Genomic DNA, 19,999 nt, shown 5'->3' on the forward strand with positions numbered 1-19,999 from the left:
TCTGAGCTTTTATAGCACTGATCAACACTTCACTGTAAGTCTGAGATCAGTTAAAGAAACTTAACTTCATAAACAGTCTATTTAGCCAAAATATTTTTCTATGAGATTCTTTTTCTTTATTTTAATCCTCTTTAACACTTAACTTTTTTTTGCTAAATTAACAAGTCAGCAAAAAGATTCATTTGAACTCCAAAGAAAATATACCCGGACCAACTTACCTGGTGAGTTGCTAGAAGGCGGAGGATCCACAAGGCCCGCAGTAGGACTGCTACAGCTGGCAGCCGATTCCGAAATGGATCCGTTCATCGAGGATGGCAGACCCAGTGTATTAGTAGTTGTAACTGGTAGGGGTAGCACCATAGGGGACATGGTAGGTCCGGACAGGTTTGCTGTAGTCTGCATCTTAACTTGTGCCATTGCCTATCACTGCAATAAACAAATTACTATGAGCAGGGCACTTTGCATTTTGAATGTTAAACGATGGCAGTGATATTAACAGCACTTCTTTTTTTGCTCCTGGATCTGGGTCGCAAAACTATCCACAAAAGTCATGCCTCTGCGCACATTACTTCCAAATTGATGCACAGAGAAACAGAGCTCACAGACAAAGAAAATCACCGGAGCAGAACCTACACACCCTGACTCGGGGTTCTGTTGCTCAATTATGGGGTGATCGTGCCTGAAAGACAGCAGGAAGAATGATTATTCTAGAATAAAATTCCATATAACTCTTCTGTGGATGAGATTAGCACCTGCCAACTTCTTCAAGAGAGGATGTCTTTGCAACAAACTGCCATAGCAATCTTTTGCCATAGTTTTTCCAGTAAAGTGCACACAAAATACCAAATAAGGCCACAAAAGAAAATCTCTATTTTTTCTGCCTGTTACCAAACTAGAAAAAGAGAAAAAAAATAAGAAAACAACCAACCAATAAACCAAAAAAACCACCAAAGCAGCAAGTTCTGAAAAATCACTGCTTATGCAGTCAACAGGTGGAGCACTTCAATCCTTGTCTAAATTACTAGCACAGGTACCAGGATTTTCTAAACTAGCCTTTAATCCAGTGCCTAAAGCATTTACCTGGTATATGCCAGGTACTAATTATCTCTCTCCATCTGCCCAAATGAGTGTCTTTTATTACAGATACCCATTACCTGGCTAAGTCTACACTCATAAACAAACCAGGGTCAGGGCACGGCTCCTTCATACTACTCACTGAGAGTATGCTCCTTGGCAAAAATTTGGCTACTGACAAAAAAAGCTTGCAAAACCACACAGGAGCAGTACAGAGGCCAGAAGGTACCCACTCAAATAAGCGAGGAGGTAGTCATTCTCAGTCCTCCGGGGAAAAGTCTTGGGCTTCTCCTTTTGGCATCGGGAGCAAACAGGATGATGGATTTTATTCAGTAGCATGGACATAGACTGTATTTTCTAGGGTTCATACACATGATATGATCTGTACAGAGTGGATAGAGAGACGAAACCCATAACAGCCAACAAACAGCCTGGGGACCTGGGACCTCTCCCAGCACTGCCTCTGGCTAAAGCAGAGGAGGACAGGAGTCCAGCTCTCCTCTGTCGTGGGCAGCACCCTTACCACTAAGCTGTTTGCTACTTCTGTTGAGGTAATTCTCTCTTCCTAAGCAAAAATCCCATCCAATGCCTGAAAAACTTTCTAAGGTCTTATTGAAATGAGTACAACCATATAAAAAATTCTGATTATATCAGTATTTTTGCCTCCCTCCAAATCCATTAAAAATATCCAAGTATCTCTACAGGGAGATCTCTATAAAAAGATAGTATTGTTGGATTAAGATCCCAAATCACTCGATACACCACAGAGTGCAACCACTTTAGCACAGTTGCACTAGTATAATGAAAGTAATAAATCCTATTACTGTGCTTTGAAGAAGAGGTTCAGACTGGAATGCCATTGTTATTACTGAGGAAAGACAAACGACTGCTTTAAATGTCTGCAAAAGTAAAAAAAAATAAAAATGAAGCTGAGATGCAATCACCTGCCCTTTTCATGAATATCATAAGTTAAATGCTAATAGTGACAGAATTAAAAAAATACATATGCAGTCAGCTGAGATATATTCAAATACTTCATGTGTTCAAAAATATGGATTAAATTCAGACTGTAAAAATCCTACTTTTAACAGCAAATGCCATACAATACAGCAGTATTGTTAGAAGGGCCTAACTTAAAAGACTGAGAATATGTATAATTAGAATTCTTGGGTATACTACGTGTTTAATTCTGATTTTAAATATATTAGTATAGATCAGCATGGACTCAAAACGTTTCTAAATGGTAAACATCAAAGGCAATGATGGCAGAGTCAGGCCATATTTCTTAAACACTTTTAAAATGAAACCAACATAATATGAAATATCATCACAATAATTAAATTTTAAGAAACTCCTTGGAGCGTTTACAGCATTTTAGCTTTTAAACATTGTCCTGGTTTGGCTCAAACCAGGCCAAATAGCCTTAGAGAACCCAAGGTCACTGCTTACGAGTAAAGAGCCGAAGGGGGTTGTACCTGCAGGGAGGAGTGGACGGGGCAGGTGACCCAGGATTGACCAGCAAGGTATTCCATCCCATACATGTCATTCTCACTTTCCTGTTTATCACTAACCCACTGCCTCCTGGAGGTGGGGCCCAGGAGGGAGGGGCCCTCCTGTCTCCCACTGATTGGTACCAGCTTTACCAAATCTCCAGTTAAAAGCCTGCAGGTGTGATGGCAGGAGAGCTATTGCATTTTGCCCTCTGCCCGTGCTGGGTGGAGCTACTGCATTTTCCCCTCTGCCTGTGCTGGGGGGAGCAACTCTGCCTGAGGAGGATTTCCAAGCTCTTGATCTTGGTTTTGTACATATTTGTATATATTTGGTTATTTCTTTTATTATTGTTATTATACTCTTTTTCATTATTATAGTTTATTAAAACTGTTTTAACTTTCCAACCCATAAGTCTCTCTCCCTTTTCCCTTTCCCTTTCCCTTAGTGGGGGGGAGAGGGTTAACAAAGAGCATCTGCCACCTGGTTAATAGCTAGCCCAGCTTTAAACCGTGACAAACATGAATATGAGAAAGCCACCACTCATGTAGTAGTATGAGATACTACTGAACAGCTATTCTTGGGCCCTGCCAGCTGTGAATTATCCTTTCAGCTTCCAGTATTTTGAAAGTTTATTCTTCTTTTCAAGAAAGCAGAACTTACTAATAACCAAATAAAATAATGTGTTCTATAGTAATGCTGTTCTAAAGGGATAAATTGTAGGATTGATCCTTGTCTATTAAGGATAAAAAAATCAGTTTGATAATAGTATCAAGGAACTGTAAAAATGAACAAGATAAACTTTAGGAGAAAAAAGACACTCTTTGTCCTACAGCAAAGTATGTAGGAAATTAAATTGTGAAATCAGAATAAAATCACAACATATTAGGTGCTGGGGTTTTCTTATATATCTAAAGCCGGGGAACTCCTGCAAGAAACTATAACTATTTTGTAAACTAATCTGTATAAACAAAGATGCACAGGAGGTAAATATAATTGTAGGGACTAACTCTTAAGTACATGAGATACGAAGATAATAAATTTGTAATTGGTTCTAAAAATCCACTAGTAGAGAGAGTCAACAGAGAGAATATAGTGGGTATAGTGCTGTCATGTCATTTTCACACTACCAACCAAATAATATTTTATGTCATCACAAAAAAGCGGACAAAACCTATATGCTCCATCTTTTCTTTACATTTTTTATATATATACCAGTGTTGTATTATTTTATAAATAGTAAAGCAACAACATTTTGGGGCCTTCCAGTCACGAGCACAGACCAGTTTGCTACTACACAACAAAATGTAGGACTTGAAGGAGAGAGATTTCACTAAGATGGTCAGAGATGAAATGCAGTTACATAATCAAAATATTTTTAAAGCTTCTATGTGAATATTTTTGAATAATTTGGCATACGCAAAAGGATGTTTGTATTTAGGATGTTAAGAATACAATTAGAAAAGCCTCCACACCTCATAGAATCATAGAACGGTTTGGGTTGGAAGGGACCTTAAAGATCATCTAGTTCCAACCCCCCTGCCACAGGCAGGGACACCTTCCACTACACCAGGTTGCTCAAAGCCCCATCCAACCTGGTCTTGAACACTGCCAGGGAGGGGGCAGCCACAGCTTCTCTGGGCAACCTGTTCCAGTGTCTCACCACCCTCACAGGAAAGAATTTCTTCCTAATAGCTAATCTAAATCTACCCTCTTTCTGTTTAAAACCATTCTCCCTCATCCTATCACTACATGCCCTTGTTAAAAGCCCCTCTCCCACTTTCCTGTAGGCCCCCTTCAGATACTGGAAAACTGCTGTAAGGTCTCCCTGGAGCCTTCTCCAGGCTGAACAGCCCCAACTCCCTCAGCCTGTCTTCATAGGAGAGGTGCTCCAGCCCTCTGATCATCTTCATGGCCCTCCTCTGGACTTGTTCCAACAGCTCCATGTCCTTCTTATGTTGGGGGCCCCAGAGCTGGATGCAGTGCTCCAGGTGGAGTCTCACAAGAGTGGAGTAGAGGAGCAGAATCACCTCCCTCAACCTACTGGCCACACTTCTTTTGATGCAGCCCAGGATACGGTTGGCCTTCTGGGCTGCAAGCACACACTGCCAGCTCATGTTGAGCTTCTCATCAACCATCACCCCCAAGTCCTTCTCCTCAGGGCTCCTCTCAATCCATTCTCCACCCAGCCCTTATTTGTGCTTTGGATTGCCCCGACCTCGTTTCAGGTGGCTAACCCAACTCACGTCTCAGAAACCACTACATCCAAGTGTCTCCAGAGGAGTTTCCCTCAGTGCTAGGCAGTGGTTACAGATGCCTGGGTGTCCCTGAGAAAGCCAGACTGCGCAGCTGTGGCTGCCAGTCTTGTGTCTTTACCGAGCCACCAGCTGCCACGCCGAGATGCCACAGCAATATTTCTTCCAGTCTTAATCACACACGTGTCTACCCAGTGGAAGTCTGCAAGTCACCATGCTGCCACTTTTGTAAAGTTATATTCCAGAGCTTATGGTGACTTCTGAAGTGATGCAATGTTTTTTCCTCTCTCACTCTAACCTGCACGGCTGTATTCAAAATGCGACAGCAGACATTTAAAGGGACGTAAATATACTATAATGGCAATTTATGACATTTCTGCTTCTGAAAGCACTTTGTACATCGGCAATTACACAGGTTTCAATAAACAGGTGGTATTAACTTTCTTGTCAAACTACGTATAAGCCATGAATTTTCCTCTCACTAAAAAAAACAAAAACAAACTCACATTAAAGCAACAAAACCCCCTCACATTTTAAAGTGAAAATATCGCTGTCAAATATTCCATTCATTTTTCTTGTGAGTTAAGAAACACAACATTAATTTAGTTATATTCACAGATGCAGAATATTTTTAACAACTGTGAATACACTAATGTCATGCTAAAAAGCATCACACAACAAAGAATTACTTCTATTTTTTCTGATTATTATCTTTTCTTGTACTTTTCTGGAACATGAATCACTTTATATCCTTAGATCTTATGACATAAGATATGAATTAAATGCTCAGGTGAAATGATTCTTAGAATATGTCACACTAATGGAATAAATAAAGACAGACAAAGTAGATAAGACAGCACAGAAGGTGGAAAAGATGAACAATGAGTTTTCAGGTTAAATGCACTTCCCACAATGTGGAAAATTCAAAAATGCAATACTTGACTTGAGAAGTTGTTGTATGAAAAAAAAAACAAATCGGAAAATTAATGACCTGAACAGCCAAAACAGAAGACTGGACTTCACCGGCGCAGAAAGCGAAAATGTACACATGCAGCAGGGTCCTACCACACTTTCACACTACTCTGTCATACCACCCAACATACCAACTCTAACCTGTGTACAAGTATGTAACGCAGGACACGTCCTACCTGTTTGTGAAGTGCTTTACAAAGGTAACAACTGAGGGCCAGCCACTGCTGAGTAAGAAAAATTACTTGACATATCTTGTATCTCATATACCCACTACTTCTGCTTATACTTTCTAACTGGTGCCTATTTTTCACAACAGTATCACATTAATGATGCCAGGTCCTTTTCTGCAGAATTGCTACCCAGCAAGTTCTATCCTGTGCTCTGTTTGTGAATCCGACTGTTCTGCAGTTAATGAGACTTTGTATCATCTTCCTTGAATTCCCTTATTAAAAAAAAGAAACAAAAAGAAAAAACAATAATTTCAAATTTTTCAAGATCACATTGAATTCTAATTCTAGTTCTACAATGTTTGCAGTCTCCTCCAAGCCTGCTTTATAGCATCTACAAATATAATAAGTGTACTGTTTCATCCATGTCGTCAATGAAAATATTGAAAGATACAGGAACCGCATTACAATAGAGTAAGCAGGCAGCATGTCAATGGTTTTTTCCCAGACCAACGCCTGCTTTGGCTAGCAGCTTATTAATGCGATTCTTCTGTAAAAGTCCCAAGTCGTAGCACCCTAATAGACCTAACTAAGGAGGGCTTCATTTTAGTTTTAGCCTTAAAATTCCATTAAACTCTCCATTCTCCTTCTATTCTCCTGATACTACTTCACTCACTCAGTTACACAAAAGCATACAAAACTGCCAAAAGGTAAAATGTGTATCTTGTATGCCATTTCTTACTTTTACGGTAAATATTAATATATAATATATTATATATTTATATAATATAAAGGAGGGGCTGGCCACTTGGGAGGAATATAAGTCTGTTGTCAGAGGATGTAGGGAGGCAACTAGGAAAGCTAAGGCCTCCTTGGAATTAAACCTTGCAAGAGAGGTCAAGGACAACAGAAAGGGCTTCTTCAAATACATTGCAGGTAAAGCCAACACTAGAGGCAATGTAGGCCCACTGATGAATGAGGTGGGGGTCCTGGAGACAGAGGATAAAAAGAAGGCGGAGTTACTGAATGCCTTCTTTGCCTCTGTCTATACTGCTGGAGGCTGTCCTGAGGAGCCCCGGACCCCTGAGGCCCCAGAAGAAGTCAGGATAGAGGAGGAATCTGTCTTGGTAGATGAGGGCTGGGTCAGGGACCAATTAAGCAACGTGGACGTCCATAAATCCATGGGCCCTGATGGGATGCACGTGCGGGTGCTGAGGGAGCTGGCGGAAGTCATTGCTAGGCCACTCTCCATCATCTTTGCTAAGTCGTGGGCAACGGGAGAGGTGCCTGAGGACTGGAGGAAAGCGAATGTCACTCCAGTCTTCCATAAGGGCAAGAAGGAGGACCCGGGTAACTATAGACCGGTCAGCCTCACCTCCATCCCCAGAAAGGTAATGGAACAACTTGTCCCTGGTGCTGTCTCTAGGCACGTCAAGGATAGGGGGATCATTAGGGGCACTCAGCATGGATTCACCAAGGGGAAGTCATGCTTAACCAACTTGATAGCCTTTTATGAGGACATAACCCGGTGGATAGATGATGGTAAAGCTGTGGATGTGGTCTATCTCGATTTCAGTAAAGCGTTTGACACCGTCTCCCACAGCATCCTCGCAGCTAAACTGAGGAAGTTTGGTCTGGATGATCGGGTAGTGAGGTGGATTGTGAACTGGCTGAAGGAAAGAAGCCAGAGAGTGGTGGTCAATGGGACAGAGTCCAGTTGGAGGCCTGTGTCTAGCGGAGTCCCTCAAGGGTCGGTTCTGGGACCAGTTCTATTCAATATATTCATTAATGACTCGGATGAGGGAATAGAGTGCACTGTCAGCAAGTTCGCTGATGACACCAAACTGGGAGGAGTGGCTGACGTACCCGAAGGCTGCGCAGCCATTCAGAGAGACCTGGACAGGCTGGAGAGTTGGGCGGGGAGAAATTTAATGAAATATAACAAGGGCAAGTGTAGAGTCCTGCATCTGGGCAAGAACAACCCCATGTACCAGTACAAGTTGGGGACAGACCTGTTGGAGAGCAGCACAGGGGAAAGGGACCTGGGGGTCCTAGTGGACACCAGGATGACCATGAGCCAGCAGTGTGCCCTTGTGGCCAAGAAGGCCAATGGCATCCTGGGGTGTATTAGAAGGGGTGTGGTTAGCAGGTCAAGAGAGGTTCTCCTCCCCCTCTACTCTGCCCTGGTGAGGCCGCATCTGGAATATTGTGTCCAGTTCTGGGCCCCTCAGTTCAAGAAGGACAGGGAACTGCTAGAGAGAGTCCAGCGCAGAGCCACAAAGATGATTAAGGGGGTGGAACATCTCCCTTATGAGGAGAGGCTGAGGGAGCTGGGTCTCTTTAGCTTGGAGGAGACCGAGGGGTGACCTCATTAATGTTTATAAATATGTAAAGGGCAAGTGTCATGAGGATGGAGCCAGGCTCTTCTCAGTGACATCCCTTGACAGGACAAGGGGCAATGGGTGCAAGCTGGAACACAGGAGGTTCCACATAAATATGAGGGAAAACTTCTTTACGGTGAGGGTAACTGAACACTGGAACAGGCTGCCCAGACAGGTTGTGGAGTCTCCTTCTCTGGAGACATTCAAAACCCACCTGGACGCGTTCCTGTATGATATGATCTAGGTAATCCTGCTCCGGCAGGGGGATTGGACTAGATGATCTTTCGAGGTCCCTTCTAATCCCTAACGTTCTGTGATTCTGTGAAATATTTATACATATATGTACATCAATATAAAAAGTACTACAGAAGGCCGAAGCTTTATGTAATTTCTTTTTACTGTGTTATATCTAGCAGCTTATTTGGGGATGACAGAAAATACACAGCTCTGCATTACCTTCAGAGCAGCTGTTACTGCAATCTTTTCTGTTCTATAAAGTCAAATAACAAGATAGCCACACAGTAGAGGTTTAGCAAGAGCATGACTTAAAGCAACAGTCAGCAGATGGTTATCTAGAATTACTAACAAAATTCATCTTATTTATACATTTTAAATAGGCAAAAATTACAAACTACGCACGAAATAGCTCAGGGTCTGTATTATATATTACTGCTGGTCCCCACTGTTTGTCCTCTCCATTTGCTTCTCCATCAGTTTGTTGCTTTTTGCCTTACTAAGGGTGATTTACCAACAGCCAAACTGATCTCATGACTTGCCGCCATAGCAGGGGACAATCCCACGTCCTCTCTTCCCTACAGCAAAAAGCTAATACTTTTCTGTTTGTTTACCTCACTGAACCAGCTCACGCACGCGTGAGGAGGAAGATCAGAGGAGCGTCCCTGTCTGTACAGGGAGGGCCATAAACTCCTGACCTGGAGTGTGTGCAAGGCATTAGTCCTTTCAGCTCCTGCTAATCAGCTTAGCTTCGCTGTCAAACCACATACCGAAGTTAAGCTCCTTCACGCTGTTCCACACAAAACTCACAATCTCATCCCTGATGACTTCGTCTTCAGAAACCTGTGGCCTGTATTTTTTTTTACTGACAGTGCCTTACACCAGAGAATCTTAATTTCAGTGGAAATCTGGACATAGCTACCAGCTAATTAACAATTTAGTAATACATGACAGCAAGTGAAGTTAGGCCTTATAAGCATTTTACTTTCCTGAAGGATAAGAGTGGGGGGGGAAATCACTAACTCTTTATTTCGGTTATTTTGATAAAATAATTTACAACTAAAGACAAAAAGACACACAAAAAGGAAGGTGAACTAATACAGAATATTAGGGACTAATACTCAAAATCCAAGGAGCTGCAAGGCTTATAAAAAGGGCCTCCTACTTGCTCAGTGCTAAACCCAGCCCCTGAGGACTGACTAAATACTACAGTTCCTTACACGCAGCTTCCTCTGCTTTTGGACTGGAGCAGAAGAGCTTCGCAGATAAACCCCCTGGGGAAGGCAAGGCAGGGCCAGGCGGCTGCAGCGAACTCCAGGTCAGAACATTAAATCCCAGAGCACTTTCAGAAAAAACAGTAGTTGTTTTTGTAAGGACATTATCATCCACAGAGGAACATCCTTTGCAAACTCCTATATACGATCTGTAAGAAGCTTTCTGAGGAGAGGCAGGAAAGTATTTTTGAAAAAAAAATCAAGTAGGAAATAGAACAGATTAAAAATCTGCACTCATAATACTTTTCAGCCACTTCTTCAAACAGCAGTCAGCTCAACTTCCCTTTTGAATTGCTACACGGGGCAAGCACATAAAACAACAACAACAAAAAAAGAACTTAAGATTCAGAAGACAGAGCTAGAAACTGCTTCATCTCACAGACTTCTTTCATCATGCAACTATATCGGTTCCCTAATTTCCAGAGCTACGTTGATCCGAGATGCTACATGAAGCATATGAGTCTCTAAATCAATGACCAGATTACCCTTACTTGGGAATACATATTATTTACATCTGACACCAATTCAGTCCTTCCCTAACAACTCTCTTTACAATAGCTTTGTGTAATTTTGAAAAGAAAGGAAAATTTCCAAACAAAATCAAACCAGACTAATAAGGTAACTAATTATGGAATCAAAGACTGAAGTAGGCTTCTAATTTAGGATTAGCTAAACCACGCAGCTGAGCGGCAGCTGAAGACCAGCCAGGATAACTTAGTGTCTCAAACTGCACTAGATGCCAAAATACAGGCAACTGAAGCCTATCCAAAATCTACTGTCAAACCTGTCTTTGACAAATAAGCAATCATGACCCTTATTAAAACTAAAAGACACAATTACAGAAGCAAAATGAACTCCCTTGCAGAGAGGTTCACCACGTAATATATTTGCCTGAAACGGGTCTTTTTGTCAGGAATGATGGAAAACGCAGGGGTTAGAGCACTGACTGTAATTGTGCACATTTGCACGTGCAAAAGCCTAAAAAAATGTAACAAGGGAAACTGAAACAGAAAATGGAGCACATTGACCGGCAAGAATGCAACTCTTCCCTTGCTTCCCTGGCAACAGCGAGGCTGACATGAAAAAGCTGAGAAAGGAGCAACTCAGGCCATAGTGTATCTTACTGCGTACAGTAAAAGCCTGTACACACAGCTAATTTTCTCTTCTAACAGAGAAATTATAGTTAGGTCCTGTGTATACTGGACAGCCACTTGGAATTCTCAAGTGGAGACTTCACAGGCAGACGTGAAACAGAGATCCTAAGTAGAGAAATTTTCTTAATATTGATCTTGAACCATGATGGAAAAAAGGATTGCTATTCTCATAGAACAACCTCACCGATACCAAAGCAGCAAAGGCTGAAACAAAACAAAAACCCCACACATCCAGAAATCCCTTAGAGAAGATAGTCTGCAACCAGAGCAAACACTTTGTGGGGACAGATGCTTGGCATCAGAGAAATTTGGGAATCTTAATTCCAAAACTCCTGTTTGAAATTACCAGGGAGATCAATCAGATTGTCAACTCAAAGATTTCAATGCCAGAAGAAAACTAAAAGAAAAGGAAAGTCAATCTGTTGCATCAGAAACTGAGCCAGGTAGGCAGCTCAATGTTTTTCAACCTGTTTATAACCCAAAGCCCAAGGGGGAAAGATTAGGCTGTTTCATATAAATGTCCATTATTTTACAAAGATAAACTCATCAGAAAGTTTATTTGTCTCAATTTATTGTTGCTGTCCAGAAAACTGAGAAGATAATGCAAAAGTCGTGGAAATTTTCAAGAGCAAACATGAGCTACCTCAGTACTCATGCTGCCACAAAGTTTATGCCCAGAAAAGACACTGAACCAGACAGTCAGAATATTGCTTCAGACACAGCCATCAGTTTGACCCAGCCAGGACACCCCGGATTATTACAGAGAAGAAAATGTGAAACTCCTCCATGAAAAAGCAAGGTGATCACAGAATCATAGAATCGTCTTGGGTGGAAAGGACCTTTAAGATCCTCAAGTCCAACCATCAACTTGGCACTGCCAAGTCCATCACTAAACCATGTCCCTAAGCACCACATTGACTCATCTTTTAAATAACTCCAGGGATGGTGACTCCACCACTTCCCTGGGCAGCCTATTCCAATGCTTCATAACCCTTTCAGTGAAGAAATTTTTCCTAATATCCAATCTAAACCTCCTCTAGTGCAACTTGAGGCCGTTTCTCTCGTCCTATTGCTTGTTACTTGGGAGAAGAGACTGACACCCCTCCGCTACAACCTCCTTTCAGGTACTTGTAGACAGCAATAAGGTCTCCCCTCCGCCTCCTTTTCTCCAGACTAAACAACCCCAATTCCCTCAGCTGCTCCTCATAAGACTTGTTCTCCAGACCCTTCACCAGCTTCGTTGCCCCTCTTGGGACTTTCTCCAGCTCCTCAATGTCTTTCTTGCAGTGAGGGGTCCAAAACTGAACACAGTATTCAAGGTGCAGCCTCACCAGCGCTGAGTACAGGGGATGATCACTTCCCTTGCCCTGCTGGCCACACTATTCCTGATACAAGCCAGGATGCTGTTGGCCGCCTTGGCACACTGCTGGCTCATGTTCAGCTGGCCATCGACCAACACCCCCAGGTCCTTTTCCCCCAGGCAGCTTTCCAGCCACTCTTCCCCAAGCCTGTAGCGGTGCATGGGGTGACCCAAGTGCAGGACCTGACACTTGGCCTTGTTGAGCCTCATTCAGTTGGCCTCAGCCCATCGATCCAACCTGTCCAGATGCCTCTGCAGAGCCTTCCTACCCTCCAGCAGATCAACACTCCCACCCAACTTGGTGTTGTCTGCGAACTTACTGAGTGTGCACTTGATCATCAGAAACTTCTTTGTGGAATGCCTTCTACATCCAAAACCCATCATGCTTTGAGGTATATCCAAAAAACTAGCTTATAGATGCCTATACAGTCTTACATCAGAGGCAGGACATCACACACACTCCCCAACAACAGAGGGTAACATCCTTCTTTGTATTCGTCTACTGCAACTGGGAGCTACCACTAATCCAAAGGACAAAAGCTGGCTGTCCAGTATTGTAACTCCTTGAATCAGGTACTCCATGACGGTAAAGTACCTCTGACTTCTTCAAAACTGAAAACTTGTATCTCCCCAACACTCTGCGAAACACATTCATATCTGTAACGTTTTTGAAAAGATGACCTTACCTGGTCCCACAATCCTTGGAGAAGGGAGAGTAGGACAATCAAGAGAGACTCTAGGCAACACTGACACAAATTAAGCTGAATTTCCAGGGCTACCTCAAAACATACCCACACAAAACACAACAGAAAGGTTCAAGGAGATACCTAATGAATTTAGTGACTCCAGAAATTGTGAACACAGAAGCTCTGAGGTTAGAAAAATGTGGATCGAATTCTTGGAAATCTTTTTTTTTTTTTTTTTAACCTTCTGGGATAAGTCATTCAAGTGCAACCATTTAAGTATTCCACTGAGACTCAAAGGGTTATACATAAATCGTTATTGGTTGCCATCATATACAGAGGTCATCATACCATCTTACTGAAGATAATGGGAAGGTAAACCACATTCGCCTTAAGTTAAACAAATATGAGTTACTATGCTTCTTCATGAAGAAAAATAGCTGAAAAAAAAGGGAAGCCTAAGCCACTAGTTTAACAATCAATCATCAGCCTAAAAGTGCAAAAGGGAATTAAGTAAGTAAATGCAAAAAACATGACTCAGACTTGACACACGGCCGCTACAGACTCGTTCGCATCAAAGCTGTAATTGGTTCCTTATTTGTGATAGTAGAGTCTAATCAGAGCTTCTTCCAAGAGTCCAGTTTCTTATTTAATTAGTATGTTTAAATTTCTCTCATATATATTTCTAAAAGCTGTATTTCTTCAATTTGTGATAGCAAATAGTGGTTTTATTCCTAAGATCTCAAATAAGCTTTGACTGATTTTAAATTACAAAATACTCTTATTCTAAGTAAAACATCCCTCCAACTGTTATTTTGTTCTGAAGCAGGCAAAAATTACTTCTTGACTAAAAGTTTATTCCCTAACTAGATATTGCATATTACTAATGGAATTTAGAAAGTTATCTCGGTTTTCCTTGACTGCCTGTGACAAACTACTTCTCAGATCGTTACAAGTAACAAAGTTTGGTGGAGCAGCAGAAACACGCCTTTTTCTTTGCAAAAAGTTACAGCTCTTGCTACCAGCCCTCCTCACACCGTAATCATTCCCCTATCATTAACAGCTACAAGATCCTCAGAGAAGGAGGTTTCAGTGGACAAAGCAGACAGTGTTGTGCTCTATTGTTAGAAGTAGATAAAATCCTGTTTTGTGTGCCTTTCTTTTGTTCTTCATGAGTGTATTTAAACAAAAACAGTATTTCACAGCTAGAGTGACGAATGTCCACCTTGAAGTCTCATACAGCTTCCAAGAAGTTGCAGCTCCTAGACACAGCTGGGGTCAAATGACCATCTCCTGTTCATGAATCACTCCTGGAGTTCCCCCTTCGCTCAGCTCTCCCATTGACACGTTTTGCGATGCTTGGATATAAGATAATATTGACATACAGGTCATGAGACGAGCTCCCTGCTCACAGGGGGACAGAATGGGCCCTTGGCTCACAGGCGTAGAGTACCTTGTCAGATCAGGAGTTCTCCAACAAGGTCAAAGAGCCTCCTCCCTATTTTAAGTGCAGGTCTCCTCAGTAAATGAATAAAGGTAAAATAATTACTGAGTAGTGGATTGGGTGTACCGAGTTCTCTGACTGAAGAAAAGCACAAAATCTAAGTTTTCAACTGGAGAAAGCTAATGGTTTAGAGATGCTGTGTTTGGAGGCAAGGTCATGAACGGTTTCAAAATTGATGACACAAGCCCAGCTCAACAAGAATGAAAATATAGAGTCCAAAAATTAAGGAAGCAGACAGATCATAAGTAGCCAGTGGTGACTTGGGGCCCCTAACACTGGACTCCAACAAACAAGATGGGAAGAGACATGTGCCTGGCAGAGTTTAAGAGAAAGCCAAAGGGAACAGAGCCAACCAATTCAGAAACATGAAGCAAGCAGCTATCAGTGCACACTCCTCAAGCATCCTGAGAATGAAAAGAATCATGGACAACTCAGCAAAGTACACAGAGACAGCAATTGATTCCTTGTAGCAAACCCATGCTTTGGACAGAAATTATGAGGTTGTGCAATGAAACATTGTCAAATAAATTATTTCTATTTGGAAGAAACTACAGATTATAGAGGATTTTGACAATTCAAGAAGAGGAAAAAACCCTAGTGGCATACTAACAGATCCTTCCAGGGTTAGCAAAGGCAGAAAACACTGAAGAAAAACTGCTGGATGTATGATCAGTGCTAAACATTAGCTAAACATTATAAATTTGCCGCACACTGAGCACACAGCACAGAGACTACACGCATCTGGCAGGATGGCAAAAGGTTAATCTCTGGAGTTGAATCAGCAAGGAGGATACTGAACCAACAACCAACAACAGAAAGGAAGAGTGCTTGTAAAAAGAGATTTGGTTCAAACCGAGCACACTGTGAGTGCACAGAACCAGCACGACAAAACCAGACTTTTTCCTCCAACTCCTTATGTACTAGTGGTGAGGAGTACAAGGTAGGATATATCATAAGATCGCAAATAAGAGATCTCCATCCATATAGTTGATGATCCAGAATAACTTGTTTCCCCAGGCCAAAGGAAGTTATAAGCATAACTACTAGAGGAAAAAATGTAAACAAACTGTGAATTAAAATTTGGAATTCTTTCAATTATTTTTACACAGACAAAGAGTCATAAATAAAAGGACAACTCTGGCTAAAAGTGCAACCTGATTCAGTGGTAACATGAAATGATTCAAAATAAAAGGAAATAGCACCTAGAAATGACTGAAAGTGAAAAAGAAGTTTGCATATATGAGGAATGACAACACTGTTCGCAACAGCACAGGCTCACGACTACCTGGAGACAGATGGATGGACAGATGATGCTCTGAGCTGCCCTTTAAAGGAATGTCTTTCTCACCACTTAGTGTACTTTCAGGGTAAGTGGCTCCAGGGCCACCAACTTCAGGAAGGTAAAGTTAGCTTTTGTGACTCTGCTACTACACTAAACCAGACTGAAAGAACAAACTTGCTTTTGAACTTGCAGGGGGCTACCACTTCTGTTCACTACTGAGCTAAGACTCCCATTCCTTACCTTCAAAACCAAAATCAAATAAAAAGAAGGCACTTCAAAAGAGAAGAAGGACCCCATTTTCTAGGATATCCAACTGAACACGCACTGTTTGGCTACATATATATGCCTAATAAGTCTCACCTCCTGCAAAAAAGGATGCTCCTCGTTAACAAAGGGAAGGAGTGCTCTTAGCCCGAAGGCCATTCAACACCTAGGTTGCAATGACAAGCAGTGTGAGTTTAGGTAGAAGTGCAGACCCCAGAGCTGTGGAGCAGAGGTCTGCAATCCAGCGCAACAGCAAAGACACACACATTTGAAAAAAAAGAGTCAGCCCTGGAACTAAAACTGCCTCAGCTAACCCTGTTCACCTGCAGTGCTCTGTCCTGCCCTGTCTTGGGGATATAATAGGCATGTTAGTTTACAGTAACTATGTCTCCCTTGCTCCTGTCAGCTATGAGGTGCCTGAGCAAAGGTAAACAGTACCAGGCAGTATTTGCAACGATAGCAAATAAAACGGCTTCTTTTTTTGGTGCTAGATGTCAAAACTCCTAGTGAACACAGAGCTGGCTCAAAAGCCTTGAAGAGGTTCCAAGCACTACCGTGACAAAAAAAAACCCAAAAAATTTCAAATCCAGAATGGGTAAGTTGCTGCTTGCATCTCTCAAAATACTTTAAGTATCGTCTTAAAGCTATGGTCTTAAAGATCCGTTTCACCAGCTACAGCAGCAGTTTGCTCTCATGCCTACCTGTAATGAAAGTGAATGCTACAAAGTACCAAAGGGCCCTGACTGCAGTAGGATTTGAAGAGAACCAGAAAAAGAGAGTCAAAGTTTTACATATATTTAATGGTGACATGAAAAAGGGCCTCCAAAACCACCTCCTCTGGTTTGCCACTGACAGTAATTTGTGGAATGGTCCATTTCAGAAAAGCCCTGTAATATAACAGCTGAAGAGAAGTACTATATTAATTCTTCTCCTGGGATCTGTAAAATACCTATGGTTGCTTTCAAGTCCACATCCAGAATGTCCTCATGAATGACAACTCCGTCAGATCCATGGAAATGGGATCCAGTCTTGGCATCTTCAGTGACTTTTCACTTGCTTAAGGCTTTAAGTGAAGAAGACTGGCCAGTTGAAGAGGGGTGAAGAAAAGATGATGCAGATCATTCTCCCTTCTGAAGAGGTCAAGCCCCATATCTAACCCTGTGGTTTCACCTAAGAGACAATGTTGAGAGATGTCTCTGAGAAACCAGAGTGAGCTTTACCTGCCTTCTGATCCAGGACAAGCTTCTCATCCCCATTCATGAAGGGCAGACAGCCATAGCTGCCGTGTAGAAGCTGAGAGGATACCTACTTCATACAAGACCAATAAGAGTGTTGCACTGAATTATAAGAGGGTCAGAAGGGTTTTCAAGAAAAGTCCTTCTGCAGTCATTCATTAAGATTCCCAGGCCTTAAACAGGTACCAAAGGAATGTCTCTTGGGTGTATACAACTTAAGCAAAATACCCACTGGCGATGTCCACTCAAGGGGCATTGCCACCACAGATGGAACACAGTTTGAAGCAAGCAGGTTTAAGTACTATCAGATATACAAGACTGGAACAAAAAGCAGAGAAAACGTTTTCCACAGTCTGTAAAGGAAAAAGCCCTGCAACCTAGTATCCAGGACTGAAGGAGGATCAGATGTGGGGGTGGGGTGGGGGTGGGTGGGAAATTAAAATAAAACAAAAAAGGAACACATGACTTTTTAACAATAAATTTTAGATTTTTTTCTTGTTCTTGACTAACAAGGCCAAAGCTCCTACAGACTTTATTTCATTTCTTTATTTGTATCAGTACAACTGGATATGCTACAAATTGACCCAACACTGCTCTGTATCAGCTCTGCACTTTCACCTTGGGAACAGTTTATCTTGATTTTTTTTTTCCTTCAAAAGGCATCAGGTGTATGGATGTGTTGTCTGGGTGACATGGAAGAAGTTCTTTGTCACTTACAGCCAGTTACTTATCTGGACAACTTCAGTTACTGATACCAATCTGCACGTTTTGTACATTGAAATTTCCTTATATTTGTATAACACTACTTCTTTTTAACTGGGTTTGTTGTATAAGAAACTGGAAACTACAAATACATAACAGCTGCCAAAAATAAGAAACTAAGAATAGCAATAAAAATTAGGTTACTCGTCTCTTAAATAACTCTTCTTGTTCCAACAGGTGACCATTTCCATTGCAAGAAACTTCCCCAGAAAATCTCTTCTCCCATGCTCAACATTTCCTTCAGCCTGGAGGCAAACAGCAAAACTGAAAGTGTGACCACTGATGGTATGAGCCTTTGGAAGTTTTCAGAAGATAAGACTGTCAACATACCCTTCAAGCATGTGGTACTACGGTGAACATCTTAGCAAGCTGTCCTTTCCCAGAAACTAAGGATAGCAGGTTAACCCACACTCACCATAACGCTTAGCCACTGGCTATCACTGGGGACCTCCCCAAACACCAATGGAAATCTGTGCTCAAACACTGATTTCTAATTAGTCTAAAAAGAGCCCCCTCATCATTTTAATGGCGACTAAATTAGAAGGTTATGGGGATACAGAAATATGTTGAAGTCACAAAACTAGATAATTTAATATGCAAAAAAAAAGTGTTATTTAGTAGGAAAAAATTTTAAATTTCATAGTTTGATTTTATTCGGTTAAGTATCAATAAATGTGTAACATACTAGTGACGTACCATACAGAAGCGTACTTGACTAAAGCAAAAGAAAAGATGCAATACACCACAGGTAAGCACACTGTGACCCGGGAGTACAGATTTCACTACTGGGAAACTTTCCAAATACTACCAGCTTAAAAAAAAAACCAACACAAAACAGTTGCTGTTGAGGTGAAGTATGAACAAACTTTAGCAGCTATAGACATGCATATGACTTTAGTATTACACTACCACAGATGGTTTTTCAAAATTCATTTTTAGATTAGGAGTTGTGACAAGCAAGTTTTTTATTCTAAATAGTTTCCAGAACAATGCCTGACAAGACATCTCTCACATTTTTACTGAACTCCTGATCTTTTAATGCAAACATACTTTGGATAACGCTGATCATGACTGGTTGCTGATAATGAGCAGACCCCTTAAACGCAGAGCCCTTGACTTCTTATATATGTATATAAACTGTCATACTTGGGTTCCACTTCCTCTCTTCCCAGAATTTGTCACGTGCTCCCACCAACCCTATTTCCCCCTTGCACCATATATCTTCTCCCTGAGCAAACTGCCAGCCCCCTTCCCTGACTTGCCTCCGCAGGACCCCAGCCTCATGCTTTACATACCCCTCAACCAAATGGAACCCCTGCCTTATCCTTCTGACCTGCTGGTTTCAGAGACCGCATATATAATACCCGTCAGCGAAGAACAAGCAGATGAAAGAGGGGTGGTGGGGTGAGAGCCCCAGGCAGGGCCTCCAGCAGCTCGACCCTTACATGGGTATATTCACAAGTGTTAACTCAGTGAAACCAGCAACAGGAACAGAGGAGAAGCGTGAAGGCAGAAGGGGGTAGAAGGGATTCACGGTTTCCCATGTGGATTTTGATATCAGTACCCACAGCATCTTTAAGAGAGCAATTCCCTGCCTTTGTTTCTCTTCCTCTTTTTGGAAAAGAGAGAAAATCCAAGCAACATTGTGAAAAATACAGGCTATGTGCAACCCAAAGATCAGAAATGCAAAATAATCAGTTCTGGCAAAAGACAGGCCTCTTATCTTACACATCTTGCTGTTGCTGATAGGAAATCAATGTAAGCAGGGGAAGAAAAGTGAAGCTTTGGTGGCTTATTAACAGAAGTTACGTTGCTACAGTTATCCTGAACAGATGCAGAGTTAGGTCCTTCCCCACCACATCAGTGTGACCCATGTGAGAAAGCAGACACTTGACTCTCCAATGGGAGAA

General features: G+C 41.8%; 1 protein-coding gene across 3 annotated transcripts in view; it reads right to left on the bottom strand.

Moving 5' to 3' along the window:
- STAU2 (staufen double-stranded RNA binding protein 2) overlaps positions 1-19,999 on the bottom strand; it is a 191,174-nt gene that overhangs the window by 168,418 nt on the left and 2,757 nt on the right. For all 3 annotated transcript variants that reach the window (XM_068395679.1, XM_068395676.1, XM_068395678.1), the window contains exon 2: positions 219-426. In XM_068395679.1, the coding sequence (XP_068251780.1) occupies positions 219-417 (199 nt within the window). In that variant the 5' untranslated portion in view covers positions 418-426. The remainder of the gene's footprint in view (positions 1-218; positions 427-19,999) is intronic.

The sequence above is a fragment of the Nyctibius grandis genome, chromosome 3 (assembly GCF_013368605.1).
Source record: "Nyctibius grandis isolate bNycGra1 chromosome 3, bNycGra1.pri, whole genome shotgun sequence".
NCBI classification, from domain to species: Eukaryota; Metazoa; Chordata; class Aves; order Nyctibiiformes; family Nyctibiidae; genus Nyctibius; species Nyctibius grandis.